This window comes from Eimeria mitis, genomic scaffold (genome assembly GCF_000499745.2).
Source record: "Eimeria mitis Houghton genomic scaffold, Emh_scaff299, whole genome shotgun sequence".
Taxonomy (NCBI): Eukaryota; Apicomplexa; class Conoidasida; order Eucoccidiorida; family Eimeriidae; genus Eimeria; species Eimeria mitis.
Genome location: NW_013571333.1, coordinates 1,751 through 22,529, shown reverse-complemented (window position 1 = coordinate 22,529; position 20,779 = coordinate 1,751). Strand labels below are relative to the sequence as shown.

Genomic DNA, 20,779 nt, shown 5'->3' with positions numbered 1-20,779 from the left:
ATTCGCCCCGCGCATTATGCTGGAAGCTTTCAATTTACTCCCCAGATGCGCGGAGGCCGCTTCTGGTTTTCTACCAGCCATGTGTGGATGTTTGGAGGCGTATATGTGTGGATGCGGCGTCAAACGTGCATCTCGAGCCACTTGTGCACATGTGCATGCATGTCGAATACATTCGCGTGACTCTACACACATGCCTGCACAGATTTGGTATTCCATCCAGTGATACACATACATGCCTATTACTGCACTCAAGTGCATATGCTTGTGCAGCTGCAGTGCGCACTTTATCGCGCCGATGAATTGACATATCAGGTGACCAAATGCGGATTTCACCTTTCTCCGAACGGAACAATTGCGTGTAAAAATTCCCTTGCTACTCCTTGTCCTTGTTTGTATACCAACTCGTGCGACGGAATGCGGCTTGCATTATGAGACACATCTTAACGCGTTTCGTCATCCCATTCCGCCTTCAGCTTCCAACAATCAACACATGTTTACTCTCCTCGGTAACAACCAACACTAGGTCTTTTGCAGCTGTGCGCTTCTGCTCTACTGACTCCTAAGAGCTTTATGGAACAGGCTGATGGCCTAAAGATAACAACTTTCTCAATGCTGGGTCAAGGCAAATGCCTACGGGTGCATGGACAGCTCTGATGCAAATACAAGCTGTGAACATCTCGGATTTAGCAAAAACTAGCTAGGCTGTGCCAAGACGAAGTTTTGCATCTCTAGCGCGCGCAATAATAGAGCCAGGTATATTTGGCACCTTGTGGTTCCGATCCCTGATCCTCTGGGCTTTGTCCTGCGGATTTTGAGCCCCCCACTCCCCCACCGAGCAATGCTGCTGCGGTCAGGGCATCCCTACGCACTTATATCACGTTGCTCGAAACAAAACATTCGATATAGACAGAGCTAGTAAATACTTTGTCCTGCCTTTCTGTAGATTCACATTGGATTCCGTGGGCTGTTCGCAAACATTGTTGAGAAGACACCAAACTTGTTTGCAGACAGCCCTTTCATGCGCTACTTTTCAGCGCAAACGCAGTCATAAACCCCTATATATCTGGGAATAGCGTATCTAAGGGTTTGATTATTTGACGAAGGCGTTGTCTGGAGTGCGCGAACTTGTTCCTTTCCCTGTGTTGCCGATTCACCGTTTCATGCGCAATTCGTTCGCCCGTCAGGTCTAGCTTATAAACTGAACAAGGCCTTTTTCAGGCTTTACAATTTGAGGCGTGCGTTGAATGGACTGCGTCATGTACTGTTCGCGTCTTCCCTTCAGTTGCTCATTTGCAATTCTACGCGCTATTCAGCGGCCTCCACAGGGTCAACGTATAAAAGAAGGAGTACTCTTTTGTTCCTGCAAGCGTGCTACTAGGACGTATTCTCGCTGAGTTTGAGCAGAACCAGCTGTAGCGTCATATCACAGTGGAAACTCGTCTCCCATGGGAATATCGGCCGAGCATTAGGGTACATCTGGAGTATCTACTCCCCACCAAAAACAGTGGGGTCCAAGGCGCGACATCGAATGCGGTTCTACCTTAGTTCTTGCACGTGAGAGGAAAGGAATCTATCGGAATGGAAGGCGCTTCTGTCGCATGGGTTGGTTGTGGCGCATGCGTTTCCACGTGTGTTTCCACTTGCGTGGAGGCTCGGATACTGCTAGGGAAGTGCGCTTTCAAAAATTGTTCACAGTGTTTGTAGCACGCTCTTTCTGGAGTTGGTATATTTACTCTTCATCCTGGGCCTTCAGCTCAAGGCCTGGGGTTGCGGGGGAGGAGGCAGCCTAACTGGAGTTGCATTGCACTTCATTGCAGATGGTGAAACATGCCTGCCTCACATATGAACACAAAGAAGCTTCAACAAAGCTTCCTTTACTGCGTGCTTTACCTCTGCAGAAGCTTATTGAGCATTGTGTTTGCTTGCAGACAACCTATCAAGGCCAAACGAGTGTTCCGGTGCTAACTGCAGGCAGGCCATGATACGCTGAGTCTATCCACGACAACGAAAAAACTCTCATAGCCTCCGACTAACTCCACTATGAAAGCCACGGAAAAATCCGTGCAGATTTGCTTTAGCATTTAGACTTGCTTTCAGGCAGTTTTCCACTTCCATGTTGATGTTTCAGTGTTAACTTTGGACAGACGATACCACACCATGCTACACAAGAACGGGAGGCCCTTGCGGTATAGGGAACATTCAGGGTATAAGCAAACCCTAGAGAAGTACTCTTGTGATCCAGGTGAAACTATGCTGTTTTTTCAATGCTTAGAGGGGAAAATTCTGTTCAACCTACTGACCCGGCTGGGGCGTCGGGCTTCGGCGGGGGTTCACACGGGGGCCGTCGACACCAAATAAAATAGTTGAAGGAGGGCATTTAAGGCGTCCCAAATAGTCCGAAAAAATACGTTTCTTTTGTAGTGCTGCAGGGTTTTCTGGAAACATACAAGACGGGAGCAGCATCGCAGCCGACTCCGAGTCTGTTTCGTTAGTGACAGCCGACGTGTTAAGGTGGCTGGAGCAACGGTCTGCGCCTTGGCGGAAAGTTCTGCAACATTCTTGCCTTCTTCTAACCTTTTATTGTTGTTTTCTCATGTGAAATGCGTCTCACTTCTTTTAGATTAGCGAGATTAGCGGAACTCTCCCCAGACACCCCGCCTCCTGAGGGTCCCACACGGCTATCGTTACTGCTCGCCCTCTTGGGGCTGTCTTTTTCTATATCCGTAGCATCACGGCAAACAACGCTAAAAGGCGGTTTTGTACTTCCTCGCACGTTTCACATATCTGCGTTGCTATTTGTTCCTTTCTCAGCCCCTCACGGCTAAGCCGTTCAGCACGTCGTCGCCCAACAAAAGTAGGAGCGCAACAAGTGGGATTCTGAGCATGCAGAGCCTCGTATTGCAAAAGGATACTTCGAAAAGATCTAACTTCAAAGGAAAAGAAGAATACAGACTCATGGGTTCTGCACATGACAAACCGCAGCGCGAGTTAGGGGTCTCTCTAACTGCTTTTCCTCCCGCTCTATGAACGCGGCCGCAACAATCCAAGCAGCAAAAGCTTTTCTTGTAGATGAGAAGCTCCGAAAGAGTGAGAACTCGACAAGAGTGCATTGCGTAGACGCCGCCGCCGCCGTCTGCCTCAGGCTGCTGCCCATGTCCACAGTTCCGGCTACAACAGCAGCTCATGTCCCCTGTATAGAAGCAAGAAATTAGCACACAATCACCAGTATGTCGCGCGTGCTGAGGGCTGTGCGCCATCTTCGGGAGGCAGCAACAAAATTCACATTTTGTATATGTGTGGAGGCCCTATATATCCATCTAGACGAACCGGCGACGGTCGTCGTAGACCTCACCAGAGGTCAGCAACGTTATTTCACACCTGCAGTGCTGCTGATGCTGCCGCTGTTGCCGCAGTTGTTGCTTCTGCTGCTAATTTGGTGGTTGCTGCTGCTGCTTCAGTGTTGTTGCTGTGATTCTCCCTCTTTCGGTAGTTTCACCGCGCGTTATTGTAGCTGCTGGTGCTTCTTTTGCTGCTGTTGCCCCCCCTGCTGCACTTGCTACACATAGTTTAGTCTTACTGTGCGTTTCAGGGCCCCGTCGCGTGCGTGGGAATGCAACGATAGAATTATCCAAAGGCGATAATGAAGTGTCGTTGAATATTCCGTTACAGTGCAACGTCACCCTCTTCAAACCTAAGAGCAGCCCTCAGGCCAGCAGTAGCAGCAACAGCAGTCTAAAGAGGCAAAAATCCAAACTTGAAGGTGTGCCGGAGGCAGTAGGCGCTGCTTCTGGTGTTGCTGTTGCAGCTGACGGGGTCCCGTTTCTGCCTAAGAAAGCGCAGCTGCAGGTGAACAAGGCAGGCGGCTCAGCATTGCTCGTGTATTGCTCATCTATTGTTATGTGTGTTTGTTTGTTGTTTGCGCGCGGTTTGCTTGTTGCTGCGTCTCTGGTTTTTAGCTGTCTGCTTAGCTTCTGCGTGAACTGCTGCCCCGTGCGTCTGCAGCTGTTCCACTTGCAGTCATGTGTATGTTGTTGCCTTGGACCTTGTTCGCTGGTTGTTTCTGCTGCGTGTGCGTGTGCTGCAGCTGCTCGATGTGTCGAAGTCTCGTCGTCTGGGAGGCCGTATCCTCTCTCGCATGCGGCCGTCGCCTTCTGTATCGTTCGCGTCTGCGCTGCCTCGAGACCCTTCTGCTGCTGCCTCCATCTCTCTGTCTCCTGAGACAGCAGCAGAGACTCGAGACTCCGGAGTGCTTTTGGCAGAGGCCTCTTTTGATCTGGCCTCCCTCGCTGCTGCTCATAGCAAAGGCGTGCATCTGCAGACTCTCCGTCTGCCGCTAGAGAAGGCGAAGGGAAAGATCACGATTTCCGTCTCCCTGGACAAACTCGAGGGCACATTTCCAGGTAAGGCTCCCAAAAGCCATGCAACACCACAGTATCATCAACAGCAACGCCTGAAGAAGCAGCTGGTGTTGTTGCTGCAAGGGCAGCGGCGGCAGCTCCGGCCGGCTGCCTATGCTCCTGCTGCTGCTGTTGCTGCTGCCTCCTCAAGTTGCTTGACGTGCTTTCCAACTACTCCTGGTGCGAGCCTTTCCTTGCTGCTAGTTGCGCGGATCTCTTAGCATAGTGTGCTGCTGCTGCCATTTTGTTGCTGCGCAGATGAGGACTGCCTCTCTGTTTGTTCTGCTCTTCAATCTCCGCCACAGGATGCCCGACCTTCCCCACCCCAGGGCGCTCGAGGCAAGCTTTACTGTTGCTGAAGCTGCTGCTGTTGCTTTTGGCCACTTGCTGCTGCTTGCGCTGGTCGTGTGTCTCCCCGGCTGCTGCAGGCCGTCTTCTGGGGCTGCTTTTCTCTGCTGCCACTCTTGCTGCTGCATGTTTCACGACACGCACAAACACCAAACCCTAGCAGCTGAGCCTTACACTAAACTATGAAACTGTATTCTCTCTAGTTGTCAGCTTTTTTGCGGCTGCAGCGGCCCCTTCACCAAAGCCTACAGCAGAAACAACCGCAACCGCACCGGCAAGGTCGTCTGCATCGCCCACAATTGCAACAATGACAGAGGCAGCAGAAGACGAGCCCTTGGTACTGCGTCTGCCTCACAAGGAGACTCTGCCTTCCTCCTTGGAGACGCCTACCCTCGAAGAAGACACCTCGCCGCAGCAGCAACCTCAAGCAACAACAACAACGGAAGCAGCAGCAGCGACAGGAACTGAAAAGGGAGGGGCAGCACATCCTTCTTCTGCAGACAAAACTCAACAACCACCGGTACATCTCAGCAACTGCTGCTGTCTTGGGTCTCTTTTAACGCTTCATCTGCATATCTTAACGTGTTGGCGCTGCTGATGCTGCTGCTATTCAGATGCAGGAACTCGCATCTACAGGAACAGCCACTACTCCTGCGGAGTTGTCCCCAGCGGAAAGCCAGCGGCAACCGAAGCAGCAGACACAGCAGCAGCAGCAGGCTGAGCTGCGAAGGAAGGACGAGCTAATCGCAAGTTTGCAGCGCCAAGTAGCGCTCATGGAAGTAAGCTTCACTCTCGCAGCCGCGTAGGCAGCAGCTGGAGCAGCATATGCATTTGCTACTGCCGCCGTTGAATTACGCGCTGGGCTTCAGCCACACTCCCTGCAGCACGAGCGGTAAGAGCAGGAGCAGCAGCAGCAGCCGTACCAGCTGCAGCAGCAGCTGGCATGATGTGTCTTTGGTGTCTCAGGCAGAGAGTCATCAGGCGGCAGCCCCACAGTTGGCGCAGCTGTTTGCACAAATAGACGAACTGCACACGGCGCTTGCTGCAGCGCAGGAACAGCAACTGGCAGCAGTGGGCGACAACACCCGTCACAAGGAAACAACGACTTGCTGCTGCTAGTACTACTATTACTGTGGCTGTCGGTGTTGCTGCTAGCACCTCCTCAGGGCTGCTTTTTGTGCCCGCTGCTGCTGCAGGCGGAACAACTTCAACAAGAGAGGGAGAAGGGAGACAGCTCTGCAGCTGCTGCCGCGCTGCAGCAGCAGCTGCAGGACGCGGAACAGCGACTGCAGCAGCTGGAAACCCAGAGGCGCGAAATGCAGCTGCAGCAGCAGGAGCTGCAGCAGAAGAACAGCGAGCAGCAGCAGGAACTGTTGCAGCTTCAGGCGGAAAGGGATGGGATGCGTCTTATTGCGGACGCGTACAAGGTATGCATTTTGCATATGTACACTACAAGTCTGCAGCAGCAGCAACTGCTGGTGCTGCCGCTGAGGCTGCCGTTGCTCTCTGATTTGCAGGATGCGTCTCCTTATTGCAACATTAAGCGACAAAAGCATCCGCTCTATGTTTTAGCGATGTGGTTCGTTGCTGCAGAAGCAGCTGGAGGAGGTCCACCAGCAGCAGCAGCAACAGCACCAGCAGCACGAGAAGCCGCAGGAAGAGCAGGTGTTGCTGCTGCTGCAACAAGCGGAGCAGTGGGAGCTCGAGAAGCAGCAGTTGCAAAGTAAGCTAGCTGACGAGGCGAGGGAAAAGGAAGCAGCATTGAAGGAAGTGCGCCTGTTGCAGCAGCAGCTGCAGCAGCAGCAACTGCTGCAGGAAGGTGTGAACCAGAACTCGGACCCAGCAGCAGTACTGCAGCAGCAAATTATATCGCTTCAGCGGCAGGTATGCCTCCGTGTGTAGAGACACCGCACTGCAGCGGCAGCAGCAACAGCAGCCTCGAGACTTCAGGCAGCATGAGAATCCGTTTTACCACTAGCCGCAGCATCGTCATCAGCAGCACCATTTACAGCACCACTATTAGCGGCATGTCAGTAGCAGCAGCACTAACAACAATACCATTAGTGGGAGCTTTTGCGTTTCTGTACTATGACTGCCGCACTTGATGTACGTACCGATAAGCGCTAAATATACAAGTTCAATATGAAGCAAACGCGCAGTAGTACAGTAGCCAAAATAAAATAAACCAGCCCGTCACGCATACTTAATATTTCTTCATGTTTGGAGTGTATGCACAGCTCGTGGAGGCGGCAGATGCACGGGAGACGCTGCGCATTTCTAAGGACCAGACGATCGCCGAGCTGACCAAAGCCCTTCAGGAAATGCAGCAAAAACAAGTCAGCCGCCCTAATCTTAACCAGCGGCAGCAACTGGAGCCAATGCAGAAGCAGTGGCAGCACTGATCGTGTGTACGCTGCGGATTTGGTGTCTATGTAGGGAGAAGCGCAGGCGGCTCAGCAGCAAACGATGCAGAAGCTGAACACATTTAAGGAAGAGGCAGAAGCCCTCAGGTGCAGAAGCATCAAGTGCAGCAACCGCAGCAGCACCGGCAGTCAGCACAGCAGAAATTGCTTGTGTGCACTCATTGCGCCTTGCGCCGGACCGCACCGTTGCACATGCAGCAACTCGCGTCACAGATCTTTCCTGCGGCCCCAAGCTGTTTGCTTATTGTTACTTGGCCATTTGCTTTTGTTGCCCTTGCTGCTGCTGCAGGGAGAAAATTCGATGCCAGGAGGAGACGCTCCAGCGACTCCCCAGTCAGGCAGCCTGGTCTTGCGCCCAGCAGCAGCACCAGCTGCTGCTGCAGCAGCAACGGGAGTGGCAGCAGCAGCAGGAGCATCAGCAGCGACAGCAGGAGTTGCAGCTAGCAGCAAGAACACGACGCATAGAAGAGCTGGAGAAGGTACGTGCTCCGGGGGCCACTTGCTGCTGCTTCTTTTTGCCTGCAGTAGCGCCAATGCTGGTGCACCATTGGCATATGCGCCTCATCAAGGTTTTGTACAGGTGCTGCTGCTTTTTGCTGTCGTTGCTGTTGCTCCCGCACCTATTAGTACTGTAAACGGAAGCCACTGCACCCCCTCGGGACTGGCTTGTTCGCTTGTTCCCTGTCGTTTTTAGTAATCTCCTCTTCATCCTTTGCATTTGCGGGAGTCACGATGATTGTCCTTGGTTAATGTGTGTACACTCCAAGCACTACTTTCCGTACTCGTCTGTAGTTGCATGTCCTTGTCTACGTTCACTCGTTCTTCCTCTGTCTGTTTTTTTGTGTTGATCTGGGTTTCAACGGTCTGTCTCGGCGCATTGTTGCCTTTTCGCTTGTTCATTGCGTTCATCTGGTGTTGCTGGTTATCCCTCCTTTGTGCCTTTGTCTACGTGCAACACCGCAGGAGCTGGTTCACGTGAAAGTTGAGTTAGCAGCTGCTGAGCAACGGAGACACGAAGACATCGACGCCTTCAAAAAGAAGTTGCAGGCGGTAAAGGAAACAGTTGTGGCCTACGCTGCGGCTTCCTCCGGCAGCCTTCAGGTGTACAGACATAGACACTGCTGAACAGATTCTTTATGTAACCCCTTTCACCTTTGGCCCGTTGTGCTCGGGGTATATGTCGAACCCAGCTAAATCTCTACACATGTTGGACGCCGCGAGATGCCGCTCGTGCTGCTTGTCTCTGTTGCTGCTCCTTCCCCTCCGGTGCTGTTGCTGCTGCTGCTAGTTTGCCTTTCTTCTGTTGAGCTAGGTTGGGAGGTGAAACGTGCTGCTTTAGAATGAAAACCTCTGTGTCCGCAGGCCAAGTCCTCTCTCCACTCCCACAGAGGCAGCAAACACAGCGGCAATGTCGGCTCCAATGGGAAGGGTAGTCCTGTGAAGAGGCTGGTGCACATCAGCAGTCTAAAAGCCCTTTTCCGCTCCAGCAGCTCCAGCCGCCGCAGCAGCAGCTACTGTCGAAGCAGCAGCCGTTTCGTTGTTGCTGCCGCTGCTGACCAGCGCCCTGCTGCAACATCCACCAGCAAGGGTAGTCACCTGGCCGTACAAAGCCGATCCCTGAGCGAGAGTCGTTCTGACCTCCTCCGCAGCAGCAGCAACGCACAAGGATCCAGCAGCAACGGGAGTGGCAGCAGCAGTTACAGCAGCAGCTGCAAGGCACCACCAGCCTCGGTCAGTCTATTCGGCACGCAACCCGTCGCAGGCGCTCCCAGAGGGCCCTCTGTGACTCGCTTCAGCGCCTCCACGAGCGGCGGCTGCAGCGTCGTGACGCGCTGCGTGCCATGACTGTTGTACACCCTCCTTGGGGGGCTTCCATTTAAGAAATTGGGGTAGCTAGCTACCCCAATTTCAGGTTGTACAAGGGAATGTTGAGCTTCTTCCGAGCCCATTCCCCCAAAGGATGTGGCTAGCTGGCTAGCCGAAGCCAGCAAGCCCTCCCAGTTAGCTAGCTAGCATTGCTCCCGCTCGGCTGCAAGTACGTGTTATGTTCAAGCATAATGCTCCAGGCAGCCTAAGACGCTGGAGCCGACAGAACTCCTGGACTGTCAGCCCTGCTACCAGGCACAGAGAGGCCTGGGCTAGCTAGGCGTGAAAGGTGTTTGCAACCCGTCGCTAGCTAGGCAGCTAGCTACCCCAATTTCTTAAATGGAAGAACCCCAAAGAGGGTGCCGTGGTATGCACTAACGCTACGGAACTCCCCACCCACGTATAGGGTGGCGGCCGCCTACACATGTAAATGGTGATATACACATGCACACATGTACATGCGTGCATTAGTGGTACTGCGTGAATACGTATACATCGTGCAAGTATTTGAAGATCCCTGCAGCAGTAGTCGTTAAAAAAAAAAGCAGCAATAGCAACAAGAGAGTCAGCCGCTGTACACTGCACTAAGGTCAAAAACTGCGCAATACGAACCAGCGGAAGAAGGGAAGCCGAAAGAACCAAAAATAAGTACTGTAATCGGCAGGATAACAGGTTCGGGTGTATTTGCGACTCAGAGCATCACTGAGACACATGACATAAACCCCTCATAACCCACGAGCACGGAGAAAGATCCCCCGAGCATCTACTGCACATTAGGCCGCGCCACTGCCACTTCCACCTTATTGTGTGCACTGAAGCCTGTTCAAACACAGCAACAGCAGAAGCAGCAGCAACGCATCCAACCTAGTCGAGCGCTACGGCTGCTGCTGATGATGGTACATGATAATAGTCCTGCTGTTGCTGCTAATGTTACCGGTACTGTCACAAGCACTGCCGTTTTCTGCTCCTGCTGCTGCTCCTGTTGCATAAACTACTGCTGCTGCTTGCCGAGCTGCTCCGGCTGTATCCTGCGGCGCACCTGTGCCTCCAGGGATGAGAGCCACGGTATCTTTTTTCTCAATTACGCCAGATGTAAGAGCTCCCTTCTTTCCAAAGATCAGTTTCTCCAGATACTCCTGCGTGCAAAAATCATACGCAAAACCCAAGAAATGCATGCAAGAACTAGATCAGGTGAGCCTGTGTTGACGGGTAAAATGAAAAGCAAGCCAACAGCGGGCCAGTGGGATGAAATAAGCAAAAAATGTACAGGACACAAAAATCGCCAACAAGAGGTAATACACCGCAACCCCGCAAAAAACAAACGCAAGAAAGTATATGCATTACACCGCAACCCCGCAAAAAACAAACGCAAGAAAGTATATGCATACATGCATTCACGCAGATGCTACTTAACGAGACAATCCTCCGACACCCAATCATAAAACCTAAAGCATGGACGCCCTGACAAGCACCGAGAGTGCGTACGGTTGGGGCCTTCGAAGGCCATTTACAGCAGTGGCGAAGCATAAGAAGCATGAAAGGTATCTTCTGCCTTAAAAAAATCTCAAGCAGGATGTAAACTTCCCAGAGAAAGCATGGGCATGAGAATGCAGTAACGTGCGCTTGAATACGTGGAAACAAAGTTGCCACGTGCCACACACACCCACATAAAAATGCAGGCGGTATGTGCTGCACTCACGAGCAGAATGACTTGGCCAGTGGCTTTCACCACCGCTGCCTTTTGATGCGAAATCTCTCGGCCGCTTAGAGCGCACAGCCACCTGCAGAGGAACAAAGTCAAACAAAGACAAGCAGTCTCATCAGGAGCGAAAGGGCAGAGCCCAGACGACGGAACAACAGTGCAAAGAAGAGGAAGGGATGAACCTCCCGCAGATACATAAGAAGGAGGGCAAGAAGGTGTAGTTAAGAAACAGGGTTTCAACACGTGCAGAAAACAAGAAAAAAAACATAACAAGCCAAGGCGTATGCAAACTAAAACATCGGAGAAAAGCGAGATGCAATAAATTACAAACAGGGCCATCCATATATAGAAGCACCGGGGAAGAAACACAAAAATGACTGAACCGCACGCGAAACAAGGATAGAACCCGCTGGACTTCAAGTATGAATCCCGACACACCGAGTATTCTCTGTGTCTTCTTTAGAAGCCACATTCGGCTTCACCGTTACAAGCTGTTTTATACGCAGTGGGGTCCCGGTAATGGGGCAGCATAGACCTCTGCAACACAAGGCGAAAGACGAACGTACGCAGGACTGCAGGAGCAGCAACCGCAGCAGCAACAGATTCTTGCTGCAGGCCAGCCCCAAGGGCTGAACATGATGAGGCAAGTGGCATTTCAAGAAGCAGTAGCAGCACCAACACCAACTGTGGTTACAAACTTCTCTGCCACCCGCGCTGCCCGGTAGATCAAGCAGGATGATAATCAACAGACCCGAAGCCCTAGAACAATCTTTCTGCACCCACTTCTGGGGAGCCTTCGGTTTCGCCTCAGGTTCGTCTGGTGTGTTCTCCGGCACCTGAATCAAACCATAGCCTAGAGCGTAGACCGTACAAACGGTATGCGAGGCCACGTGGGAAGCGCACGGGCAGTACAAAATTCAGTCTGGTGCGAGAGTGCTACATCACCATCAGCATGGACATCAGAGCACACAGCCCTGAATCCTAAACCCTAAACCATATGTTGTGCTTGACGACGCACCCAGAAGTTCTTCGCCCTCGCCTCCTCCTTGGAAGTGATGGCGGTTCGCTCCAGGGTTCGCCTCTGCCATAAAATCACAGACACTCAGCTCTAAACCCTAAACCCGTAGTTTTTCAACAAGCCCTCCACTCTGAGCACTAAACTTGTGGAGGTTAATCAAACCCTCATCCTTGCTGCTTGAATTCTAGCAGTCAATCTACATTCTCTTTCCCCTCCCCCCTTCTCCCCGCCTTCGTCCCCCAACCCTCAATCCCCCTTGAACCGTGAGCAGCCTCTCTCCCTGGCGAATGAGACCTTTAGGATTATGATTTAGTGTTTGTTTACAAATTCTTCTGCAGTAGGGGAGGTTTGGGTGTTGGGGACAACAGCAGTGGAGGCCTCGGGGGTAAGAGAGGCCTCGGCTTCTAAGAAGGCGCGTTGGGTTGCTGTGGCTGCTGCTTCTGCTGCTGCTGCTGCCTCCTAAGAAAAACAAAATTCGCACAACCGGCCACGCATATGAGTGCATATATAACGTTCCAAGCATTAGACTCTTTAGGCTATTGACACAAGCTACGCCGGCCAGGCATCTCCATTAGTCACTGCTTATCTGGGGCAGTGTTTTGGTTGTGCTATTTGTATAAGCAGAGGTAAAGGTAGCATAAGCTCTAATGCCTCCCTGCTTTACGCGCAGGGATTGCTTAAGGTTTAGGGTTTGGTGTTTGCCTGTTCTTTCTGCGCCTGGAGGGCCTGCCACTCCTTTTCTTCCTTCTGTATCCTTTTCTTTTGCGACTCAAAATTCAGGAAAAGACATTCTTTGCAAAACAGCAAACCCTGCGGCCACCCAGACAAGCCCCTATCTTCAACGACCCTATGTGATCTTAGTCTCGCAATGCGAACTCGCAATGCGAACCCCTAAGCCTTACTTAATCCCCAGCAACAAACCGCAAGCATTAAAACCTAGGGCAAGCACCTGGGGGGTGGCTAGGGGGTTTCTGGCCGGGCTGAGGCAAAGCCAACAGCTTTCGAAGCGTCGGCATGCACGGGTATCCAATCGGCCTTTGAGTGTACCGACACCCAACGCTGCGAACCGGAAAAAACAAGAGGCGCAGGAACTCAAGGTGAAAGAGAAGGAACGTGGAGGGTTGAAGGCTATACCAACTACAAGCAAGTACGAAATTATTGGGCTCTGCGCTTGCGTGGTGCATACAAATCAGTACAGTGTATATGCAGTGTATATACACTTCGACGGGCCCTGCTATACAAAACCACCATAACAGGCTGTGGTATGCAGATCCACATCGATTGCTTCGGCGATGTAGCCTGCACAAGACTTGCCCTGTACCCAGACGCGAGCGTTTAGGCGAATGCTCACCGCGGATTTTCTTCCGCTCATGATATGAGTAGAAGGGAGCGGAGGTGGCGTTTTTGCTGTGACGCGCCATCCTCCTCTTTAGAAAAGGGGGACAAAGAAGTCAAAGCCAGAAGGGGAAAGAGAAAATGATCTCAAAAATGCAAGCACAAGAAGCAGTGGGCGGCAATGAACTGCTCATCCACCCGAACAAACGAACTCGCAAAACTGGTAGTTCTCGAAACGGAGGCAACAGGCAAGCTGAAAGCCAAGTGAAGTTAATTAGTGAGAAATTTCCTCTTGGTTTAGCTCGAAACACCTAAGCTTGTTCACTTGTACCCTATGGAACGCCGACCAGTTCGGGGGCCCTAGAAAGCCCCAGCACAGCAGACGACAAACGATCCGTAATCCACGAGCAGTTTAACCTACACCTTATTTTTTGTTGGTTTCATATTCGCTTTTCAGTTACATTACTCGAATATCGGATATATACATCCCTCTTGTCTTTTTCACTGCGTCCGCCTGGGGGTTGGGCCTCGAGGGGCCTGGGCCAGTGTTCTTCATTCTTTTAAACATCAGTCGGCGGTCCCTCCTCTTTATCCTTTCAGGCAGACAAGTTTGAAAGTCAATGAGTCTGTGTTTTTCTAGGGAGGGGCCTACACCCTCATGTGTTGGGGGGCCCCCGCGGGGGGCCCCCCAGCGCTCCCTTGTCACAATTTTTAGGGGCAGATGGTCAGTTGTTTGCGCCTTATTACTTACCGTGCCTTTATTTGAGTGTATGTATACCCCTGGTGGCGCTGCGCCTGTTCCCGTTCCTCCCGCACCGCCAGACGCGCCTTCAGTGCCTTATTTCTACGAGCGACAGCAGCAGCTTCACGACAGCCCGCGGCTGCTGCTGCTGCATGACTTCCCTCTGAAGAGCGGCGCGGGAGAAGATGCAGTTAAGTTTGCTCGAGAGATGTATCCAACGCTGCTGACTTACATTGAAGGTGCGAGGAGTCTTTGGTTATGAAGTTCTGTCTCTTGCCTGTCTCGTCGTTCGCCTCTCTCCTGTGGAGATTTCTCCATCCACACTATTTCGTTATCCTGTGATGTCTTTGTTTTTGTTGTTGTCCTCTTCCCCGTTTCTGTATTTGTCCCATTTTTGCCGCGGAAGGCCCTTCTATGGCAATCGTGGTTTCTCGCCACGCCATCGGGTTAAGTAATATAGCCATCTGAGCGCGTTTAAGTGTATAAGCACCTCTCCTCCCTATGTCAATGCCTATCTTGTTGGTTTGTCCACTGCGTGTGTACAGATACCGCGGGAATTGATGTCACAGCACTGCCTGTCTCTGCTGAACCCCGTTTGTTTGCCTTTGGGGAGGCTCTCTTCAACTTCATTCTCATTGTGTCCACCTCTGACAAACACCGTAGGCCGCAGCACAGATTTGCAGAACCATTGCTTCTTCTTTTTCATTGGCTGCTCCCCAGCGTGAAAATGTTGCCTGCTGCGCATCTGTCTTGGGCGGCTTTGCAGTACAGTCCCTTCATCTGTGTTGGGAAGACTATCTATCGGGTTCATATTTCTGCCTGTCTCCCCAGTGTATCTGTCTTTGATTCCCCTCGTTTCCTCCATCTTCCTAATTGTGTCTCTCTCCGTCGCTTTTCCTCTACCTTTTGCTGCTCCCTGGCTTCAGTTGTCTCTTTCAGTGTCTCTTGGCTTCATCTTGGCTTCACTTGTCTTCAACGCATCTCCCCCTCCCTCTTCCGACCCCTATTTGCACTTCTCATTTCGCGTTCTGCTGCTGCTGCTGCGTTGGCGGCATGTTCGCTGCCAGCTGTCCCTTGCCTTTTGTACACTTCCATTGTTCTCCTGTTTCTCCATCAGTTCTTCTCCTCCATCTCCAATCGACCTGCTTGTGAGTTTTGCTTTGTGTCTCCTTTTATGTTTCTCTGTATTACTGCACTCCATCCTGCCTCTGTTTGTGTATTTCTTTTGTTGATTGTCCCCGCAAAGAGATGAAGGAACAAACAATCAATGCTATCTTAAAATGGCTAGACGGCGGAGGCGAGGAATCTCAAGGATCAGATCATGAGCAACACCCGCAACAGCAGCATCAGCAGCAGCGGGTGCCGCAGCTGCTGCAAGAAGATCTGCATGATCAGCAGCCGCCGCCTCAGCAGCAATACTACTCCCCGCTTGAGAAAAGCCGATCGCTGCTGCTGTTGCTTGGGCCTGCTGCGTCTCCATCTCTGCTTCAGCTGGCTGCTGCTGTCTTTGGCCCGGCTTATGTTGCACCTTCCTTCTTGCACCAGCAGGCAGCAGACCTATTCGGTGCGGTCTCTCTTAATCTCGTAACCGCACAGCAGCAGAAGCAGCATCAACAGAAGCAGCAGCAGCCTCACGGGACAATGTTCGTTACTCGGGAACTTCTTGAGGGCCATCCCCACGTTGTCACTCCACTCGCCGAGGGTGCGACGCAGCCCCCTGTGCTACAGCAGCAGTTGCTGCTGCAGTTGTCCCTGCTAGTGTCAGTTGTTTCTGTTGCGCTGCCTCTAGCTGCGTTTCTGTTGCCGGTGACAAACATGACGAGGCTGTTACTGCTGCCGCCGTTGTTGCTGATGCTGCTGTTGCTGCATGCCTGCTGCAGATGAGTTGCTGCTATACAGTGGCGGCTACCATCTAGGAGCTCTTCAGATCGGCTGTGGGGTCCGGGAGTGCGGGAAGGAACCGCTGCCGCCATATGCATTCCCTTTGCTACTGGCACCTCCTACGGCGTTCGCAATAGACAGAAACGGCAGCAGCAGCAGCGCCTACAGCAGCAAAAGCAGCAGCAGAATGGCCTTCGCCTCTGCTCTGCAATCGCGAGGCAACAACAGGGTTCTCCTCTTGAGCGGCCCACAGGCCTGCAGTGGCGCCTTCACAGCAATCGACTACATACCTTTCGCCGGATATGAATTCGTTAGCCTGATGCTGCTGATGCTTTGAGTTGTTTTGCCACTCCTGCTGCTGTTGTTTAGGGTCCTGCTACTGCTTCTGCTGCGGCAGGTTCTAACAGGGCTGCTCAAGTGTGGGCTCTGGTACGTTCTCTGTGTTTTCTGTCAGCGTGTTGTTAATAAACGCTTCTGCACTGAGGCGATAGCCTGGGCCCTCAACAGACAGGGAGTTCTCCGATGGTCGAACGTGAAACACCGCAAGGTCTGCTATAGTTGGTGCTATTCCTGCTGATCCGACGGCTGTTGCTTCTACTGCTGCCCGCTGCTGTTGCTGATACGGCTGTTGCTGCTGTTCGGGATGCCGTAGAAGGAACAAGGGGTCCTGCTGCTGCTATGCCCGATAGAGGTAGGAAGGGCTTCGGGATAGGGTTTCTCCGCATAGCTGGGCTTTGTCCGTGACCTTTGCGGTTTCTCTGCAGGTTGGGGGCGAGAACAGCCGTCTGTACACCGTAGGGGACTTCCTGCGTTTTTCTGTGGATTTGCATGAGCTAAGAGAAGGCGAGCCCCCCTTTTTATTTTCGTCCTTTTGCATTTAGGGTGCCTTTGAATTGGCGCTATATTTCCCATCAAACCCGAGACTCTAGCGCGTGGCTCGCATTCGCATGGAGTCACCCTGCTGATTCTAAGCAACGGGTCCTGGCTATGCGGGCTTAGGGTTTAGGATATAGGGTTTATGGTTTGCGGTATCAGGCTTATGGCGGCCGTTCGAGGGCCAAGATGTTCAGGTGGAGTATGTCTTGGGGGATCCTTTGCTGCGGCTTTTCCTCCAGAGGGAGGCGGACAGCCCAACTTTCTCTGCCGAGTTCAAGGTGCTTTCGACAGGAGATAATGTTTAATGTTTAGGGTTTGCAGCTTGAACTTTAGGGTTTTGGAATTAGCGCTGAACTAGGGTTTATGTAGGGCGTAGGGTTTAGTATTAACGCTTTACACTAGTGCTCCCCAGACATTTGCTGCGGAAGGTTATGCTAGACGGGCTTACGGGCGTACGGTTTAAGTTTAGGGAGCACTCCAGTTTTTTCCACCTGGTTACATGCAAGTGATTGCATCTCTGAAGGAGACAGGGAGCCAACTGCCGTGACCCAATGGCGAAAGCTACACAAACATACAAAGTGGCCCAGCGCATCTATTGTTTTTGTTGTTTGAACATGTTATGCAATGACCACAGGACGACCTGAATGCTTTCTGTCTCCCCTCTCTCTATTTCGTTGCCTGTCTCTGGATCCACACCACATATTGCTGTGTTTGTTATATGTGTCTGCTTCTTCAGGCCCCTGACAGAGCGGGAATCCTGAAGTTCGTCTTGCGGCACGCCAGGCTGGGATACAGCTCGCTGCTCATCCGTGAGTAGGGCATTATGGTGTATGCACAGCGGCTTGACGATAGACAGATCCATCGAGGGGGTGCACTGTAACTGCAGCACTGTACCTTTCTTGTGCAGTGGAAGTTCCATACATGTTCACTTTTTCGACGCATGTGTGCTGAGCTCGTTACAGATCGTATATATATTGTATGCTGTGTCTAGGCCCCTTGTGTACACATGCATGTTATGCTCACGGTACATGTTATATATATATAACAAGTACCGTGAGCATAACATGCATGTGTGTGTGCGTGTGTGTTTCTGTGTTTACAAGTGTTTGTGCACGCCCACGTATCATTTCTATGCACGTTGTGGGTGTAGACTGTGCTTACCATGGATAATGCGTATGTTGCGTGATGCGTCATACTTGTTCGTTACCTTATCTATCATTGATAACGCACACATGTGCGTTGATGCATGGGGGGGTGTACGCACGCTTCTTAATTCCTGCTCCTACATGCGGAGCCCCTGCTGCAGTCTGCTCGAGCTGGGCGCAACCGCCAGTAGTTTGAGTTTTGATTCAATTACTTTGACTCAGCAGTAATTGGTACCTCTGAATTGTAAAAATTTGCATTCATCAGATATGATGTGCGGTTGTGCTGCAGATTCCCTTGCCCCGTTACGAACTCCCCGCACTGACGACGCGGATCAGCTGCAGCCCAGCGGCGGCTTTTACTACTTCGTAGCTGTCGCCGTTCTCCTCGGTATGCCACACTTGCCTCTGTGAAAATATGTGTGTCTGTAACACCGAAACCAACTGTGTGCCTATAAAGCTCAACGGCAACAGGCATCTGTATACAGTATGCAGTGGTGTGTGTTTATATTGGCAATGCAGCGTCAATAGCTTTTCCGCAGTGTATGTTTTTGGTTAAATTTTGGAGTGCACGCACTGTATGCCGGGGTTTCTGGGGGTAGTAAGACGGCGGTTGTGCTGAATTGTGCGCCGCTTTTCTGTCAGAGTACACGCGCTGTGCTGCTGCGCTGTGTAGGCTTTAATCCCTATACGGCAAAACGTTGTTTTCGTAGACTGCAGGCAGTTCCTGTTGTGTGTGTTTTGGGGGGTAGTATTGGCACGTATAAACCGGTCCATGCTTGTTCATGTGTAAGGGGGAGTAGGGGGTTGTATGGATTGTATGTTGTCGCTGCACCGCGCAGGCACCGCTTTTGTCGCACTTATTCTTATTTACGGAGGCGACCATGCAGTGGAAAGGCCAAAGTCTGCCTAGGCTACAGCAGTGCAGCCCCAGCAGTCCTGGGGTGTACGTCCAGTATCCTGCAGTGTTGCTGCATATAATAAGTGCATTAGAGCCACTTAAACATATTGAATCATCTTTTTAATGCATATTTATTGTAGAAGACCACGGTGAAGGGCGATTTGGAAGACGCTCAACTCCTGTAGCGCCTCGCAGCGTGTACACCGAATTATAGGCGTGAACAACACATAAGGAGCTTCCGACAGAGAATAGCACATATAAGCAATGTAATAAATAACATAAGTGAATTTTCACTGTTCCCTTGAATCGTCGACCGCTCAGTGTGCTTGGGGGGCCCCACGTGGGGCCCCCAGGTGGTTGGGAGTCCCACGGGGGTCGAGTCTGTCTCCAGCGGAGAACTCCCTCCTACAAGGAAAAACTTGGACTAAGGAACAAGAAGAGTATTTGCGGTTGTTTTCATTTTTGTAAACACACGGTAGGGGCCACGGTATAACCAGAGGGCGCTTGCGCCTGCGGTTAATCGCGTGGCTCCTCCGTGTTTTTTGACTCTTCGTTACTTTTTCACTTGTGTTTTTCCTTAATTTGAATCGCCACATCTGTCTTTGCAATCCAACATTTCGTGTACGAGCACCTCAATTCAGGCCCGTTGGCGGTATTGAGCATAATGGGGCTACAGCGAGCTGTCCGGCAACCCTTGCAAGAAGAACAGGGGTCCGTGTGCTGCTCGTCTGAAGAGGAAGACGCTGCAGACATGGCTCTGCGCTTTCGGGTGCGGACACATAAACACCAGCTACAGCAGCACGAAGGGGACGGGGGTCCCCGGCTGCAGCACGTGGTGGACAAACCGATTGCTTGGGGCCCCACTGTGATGCCGCTAGCGTCTGTTTTGGGAGATTCGGAGGGGGCAAAGACCGACAAAGACCTCAAGGGCAAGAGACACAGAACAGACATACAGGGCACCAGAGACAGCTTCGAGCTGAAGGGCGTCTTCTCCGTAGATGAGTGCCAACGTCTCGTGGAAGCAGCAGAGGCTCAGGGCTTCGAATATTGGGCCAAAGAGGCAGACGATTTCTCCTGCAGTAGCGTCTCCGACAGGAAAAATGAATGCCACAGCAGCAGGGGCAGCAGCAGCAATGGCGCCAACAGCAACAAGAACAACGGCAGTAACGGCAGCAGCAACAGTGGTGGGAGCAGCAGTGTGAGTAAACGCGCAAACCATAACTACCGGTCGGCTCACACACTCGAAGTGGAGCATTCGGATCTCGCAGACCTGATTTGGGTAGGTGTTCCCGAGTAAAACAGCTAGCTAGCTAGCTGTCTTTGTGCTCCTCCACAGCTAGCACGCTAACAGGTTAGGTAGCCAGCTAGCTACGGAGAGAAGCTGATATGCAGATATATTGGAGTTTTGTTTTTGTGCCGGAGAAAGAAGCAAAGGAATCAGACCTATGTTGGGGGAGATGACCCAGAGAATTCGACATAAGGTGCTTTAGTTGTTTCGCTACTAGTGGAGGTTCAGCGCCGCGTCAGTCATTGAATTCAACGGGATGTTTGAACTCATTAATATATAAGCAACTTTGCTAACAAGCACCCAAGTGATTTCTTCAGCTATTGTATCGGATCAAGGCGAAATACCCAACGCTATTTCCCCCTCCCCTGAACATATTTGCAACTCACACGGAAATTGATAGAAACGCAGGGAGTTGTCTATTTACGCGCTGAAGGGCGCTTTTGGGTTCTATAGGAAGCGGCTGCTTGTATATGAGTTTATTTGTTCGAATAGCGGCAGATGGAGAAAGTAGGTGGGGATCTGTGCAGGATTCGCTTGTCTCCTGTGTCATCTTCTATCGCCTGTATGTCCAGTCTCCCCGTATATACTCCATAATTGAATATTATGGGCTCCACCTGCATAGGTTTATATATGAAATAGTTTACGAAAATCGTTAGCGTCCAGTGCGTCGGACATGACAGGAACCACTTCATGAAACGCTGTTCGCGAAAGGAGCCTGCATTGCTGAAGGCACTCCACTTGCCCCTACGTTTGCAACAGTGATTGGCCGTGCGGTAGACTTAGATGCCTTGTGAATATACAGCATTTACTGTCCGTGATTTATACTCTGTTGTCGTTCTTGGACCACTGCAAATCTCTGC

The 20,779-nt window shown here is 51.7% G+C and overlaps 5 protein-coding genes across 5 annotated transcripts; 4 read left to right on the top strand and 1 right to left on the bottom strand.

The window, feature by feature from the left end:
- Positions 1-3,227: 3,227 nt before the first annotated feature.
- Positions 3,228-9,013, top strand: EMH_0007170 (pseudouridylate synthase 1, putative; the record flags this gene model as incomplete). Its single annotated transcript, XM_013497869.1, has 13 exons — positions 3,228-3,357; positions 3,590-3,846; positions 4,085-4,400; positions 4,973-5,265; positions 5,360-5,524; positions 5,712-5,816; positions 5,942-6,172; positions 6,339-6,629; positions 6,983-7,081; positions 7,182-7,255; positions 7,458-7,647; positions 8,132-8,269; positions 8,531-9,013. 13 exons carry the CDS (start codon positions 3,228-3,230, stop codon positions 9,011-9,013), a joined length of 2,772 nt encoding a protein of 923 aa, XP_013353323.1.
- Positions 9,014-9,909: 896 nt separating this feature from the next.
- EMH_0007160 (uncharacterized protein) lies at positions 9,910-13,175 on the bottom strand (the record flags this gene model as incomplete). The annotated part of the gene is made up of 8 exons (XM_013497868.1): positions 9,910-10,170; positions 10,734-10,815; positions 11,175-11,273; positions 11,520-11,572; positions 11,755-11,817; positions 12,079-12,213; positions 12,704-12,813; positions 13,106-13,175. The coding sequence occupies 8 exons, from the start codon at positions 13,173-13,175 to the stop codon at positions 9,910-9,912; spliced, it is 873 nt and encodes a 290-aa protein (XP_013353322.1).
- Positions 13,176-15,079: 1,904 nt separating this feature from the next.
- EMH_0007150 (dolichyl-di-phosphooligosaccharide-protein glycotransferase, putative) lies at positions 15,080-16,049 on the top strand (the record flags this gene model as incomplete). The annotated part of the gene is made up of 2 exons (XM_013497867.1): positions 15,080-15,533; positions 15,712-16,049. The coding sequence occupies 2 exons, from the start codon at positions 15,080-15,082 to the stop codon at positions 16,047-16,049; spliced, it is 792 nt and encodes a 263-aa protein (XP_013353321.1).
- Positions 16,050-16,234: 185 nt separating this feature from the next.
- On the top strand, positions 16,235-18,144 carry EMH_0007140 (uncharacterized protein; the record flags this gene model as incomplete). Its single annotated transcript, XM_013497866.1, has 4 exons — positions 16,235-16,259; positions 16,748-16,866; positions 17,325-17,397; positions 18,023-18,144. 4 exons carry the CDS (start codon positions 16,235-16,237, stop codon positions 18,142-18,144), a joined length of 339 nt encoding a protein of 112 aa, XP_013353320.1.
- A 1,151-nt stretch (positions 18,145-19,295) lies between these two features.
- Positions 19,296-19,928, top strand: EMH_0007120 (uncharacterized protein; the record flags this gene model as incomplete). The annotated part of the gene is made up of 1 exon (XM_013497865.1): positions 19,296-19,928. The coding sequence occupies one exon, from the start codon at positions 19,296-19,298 to the stop codon at positions 19,926-19,928; it is 633 nt and encodes a 210-aa protein (XP_013353319.1).
- Between the last annotated feature and the right edge of the window lie 851 nt (positions 19,929-20,779).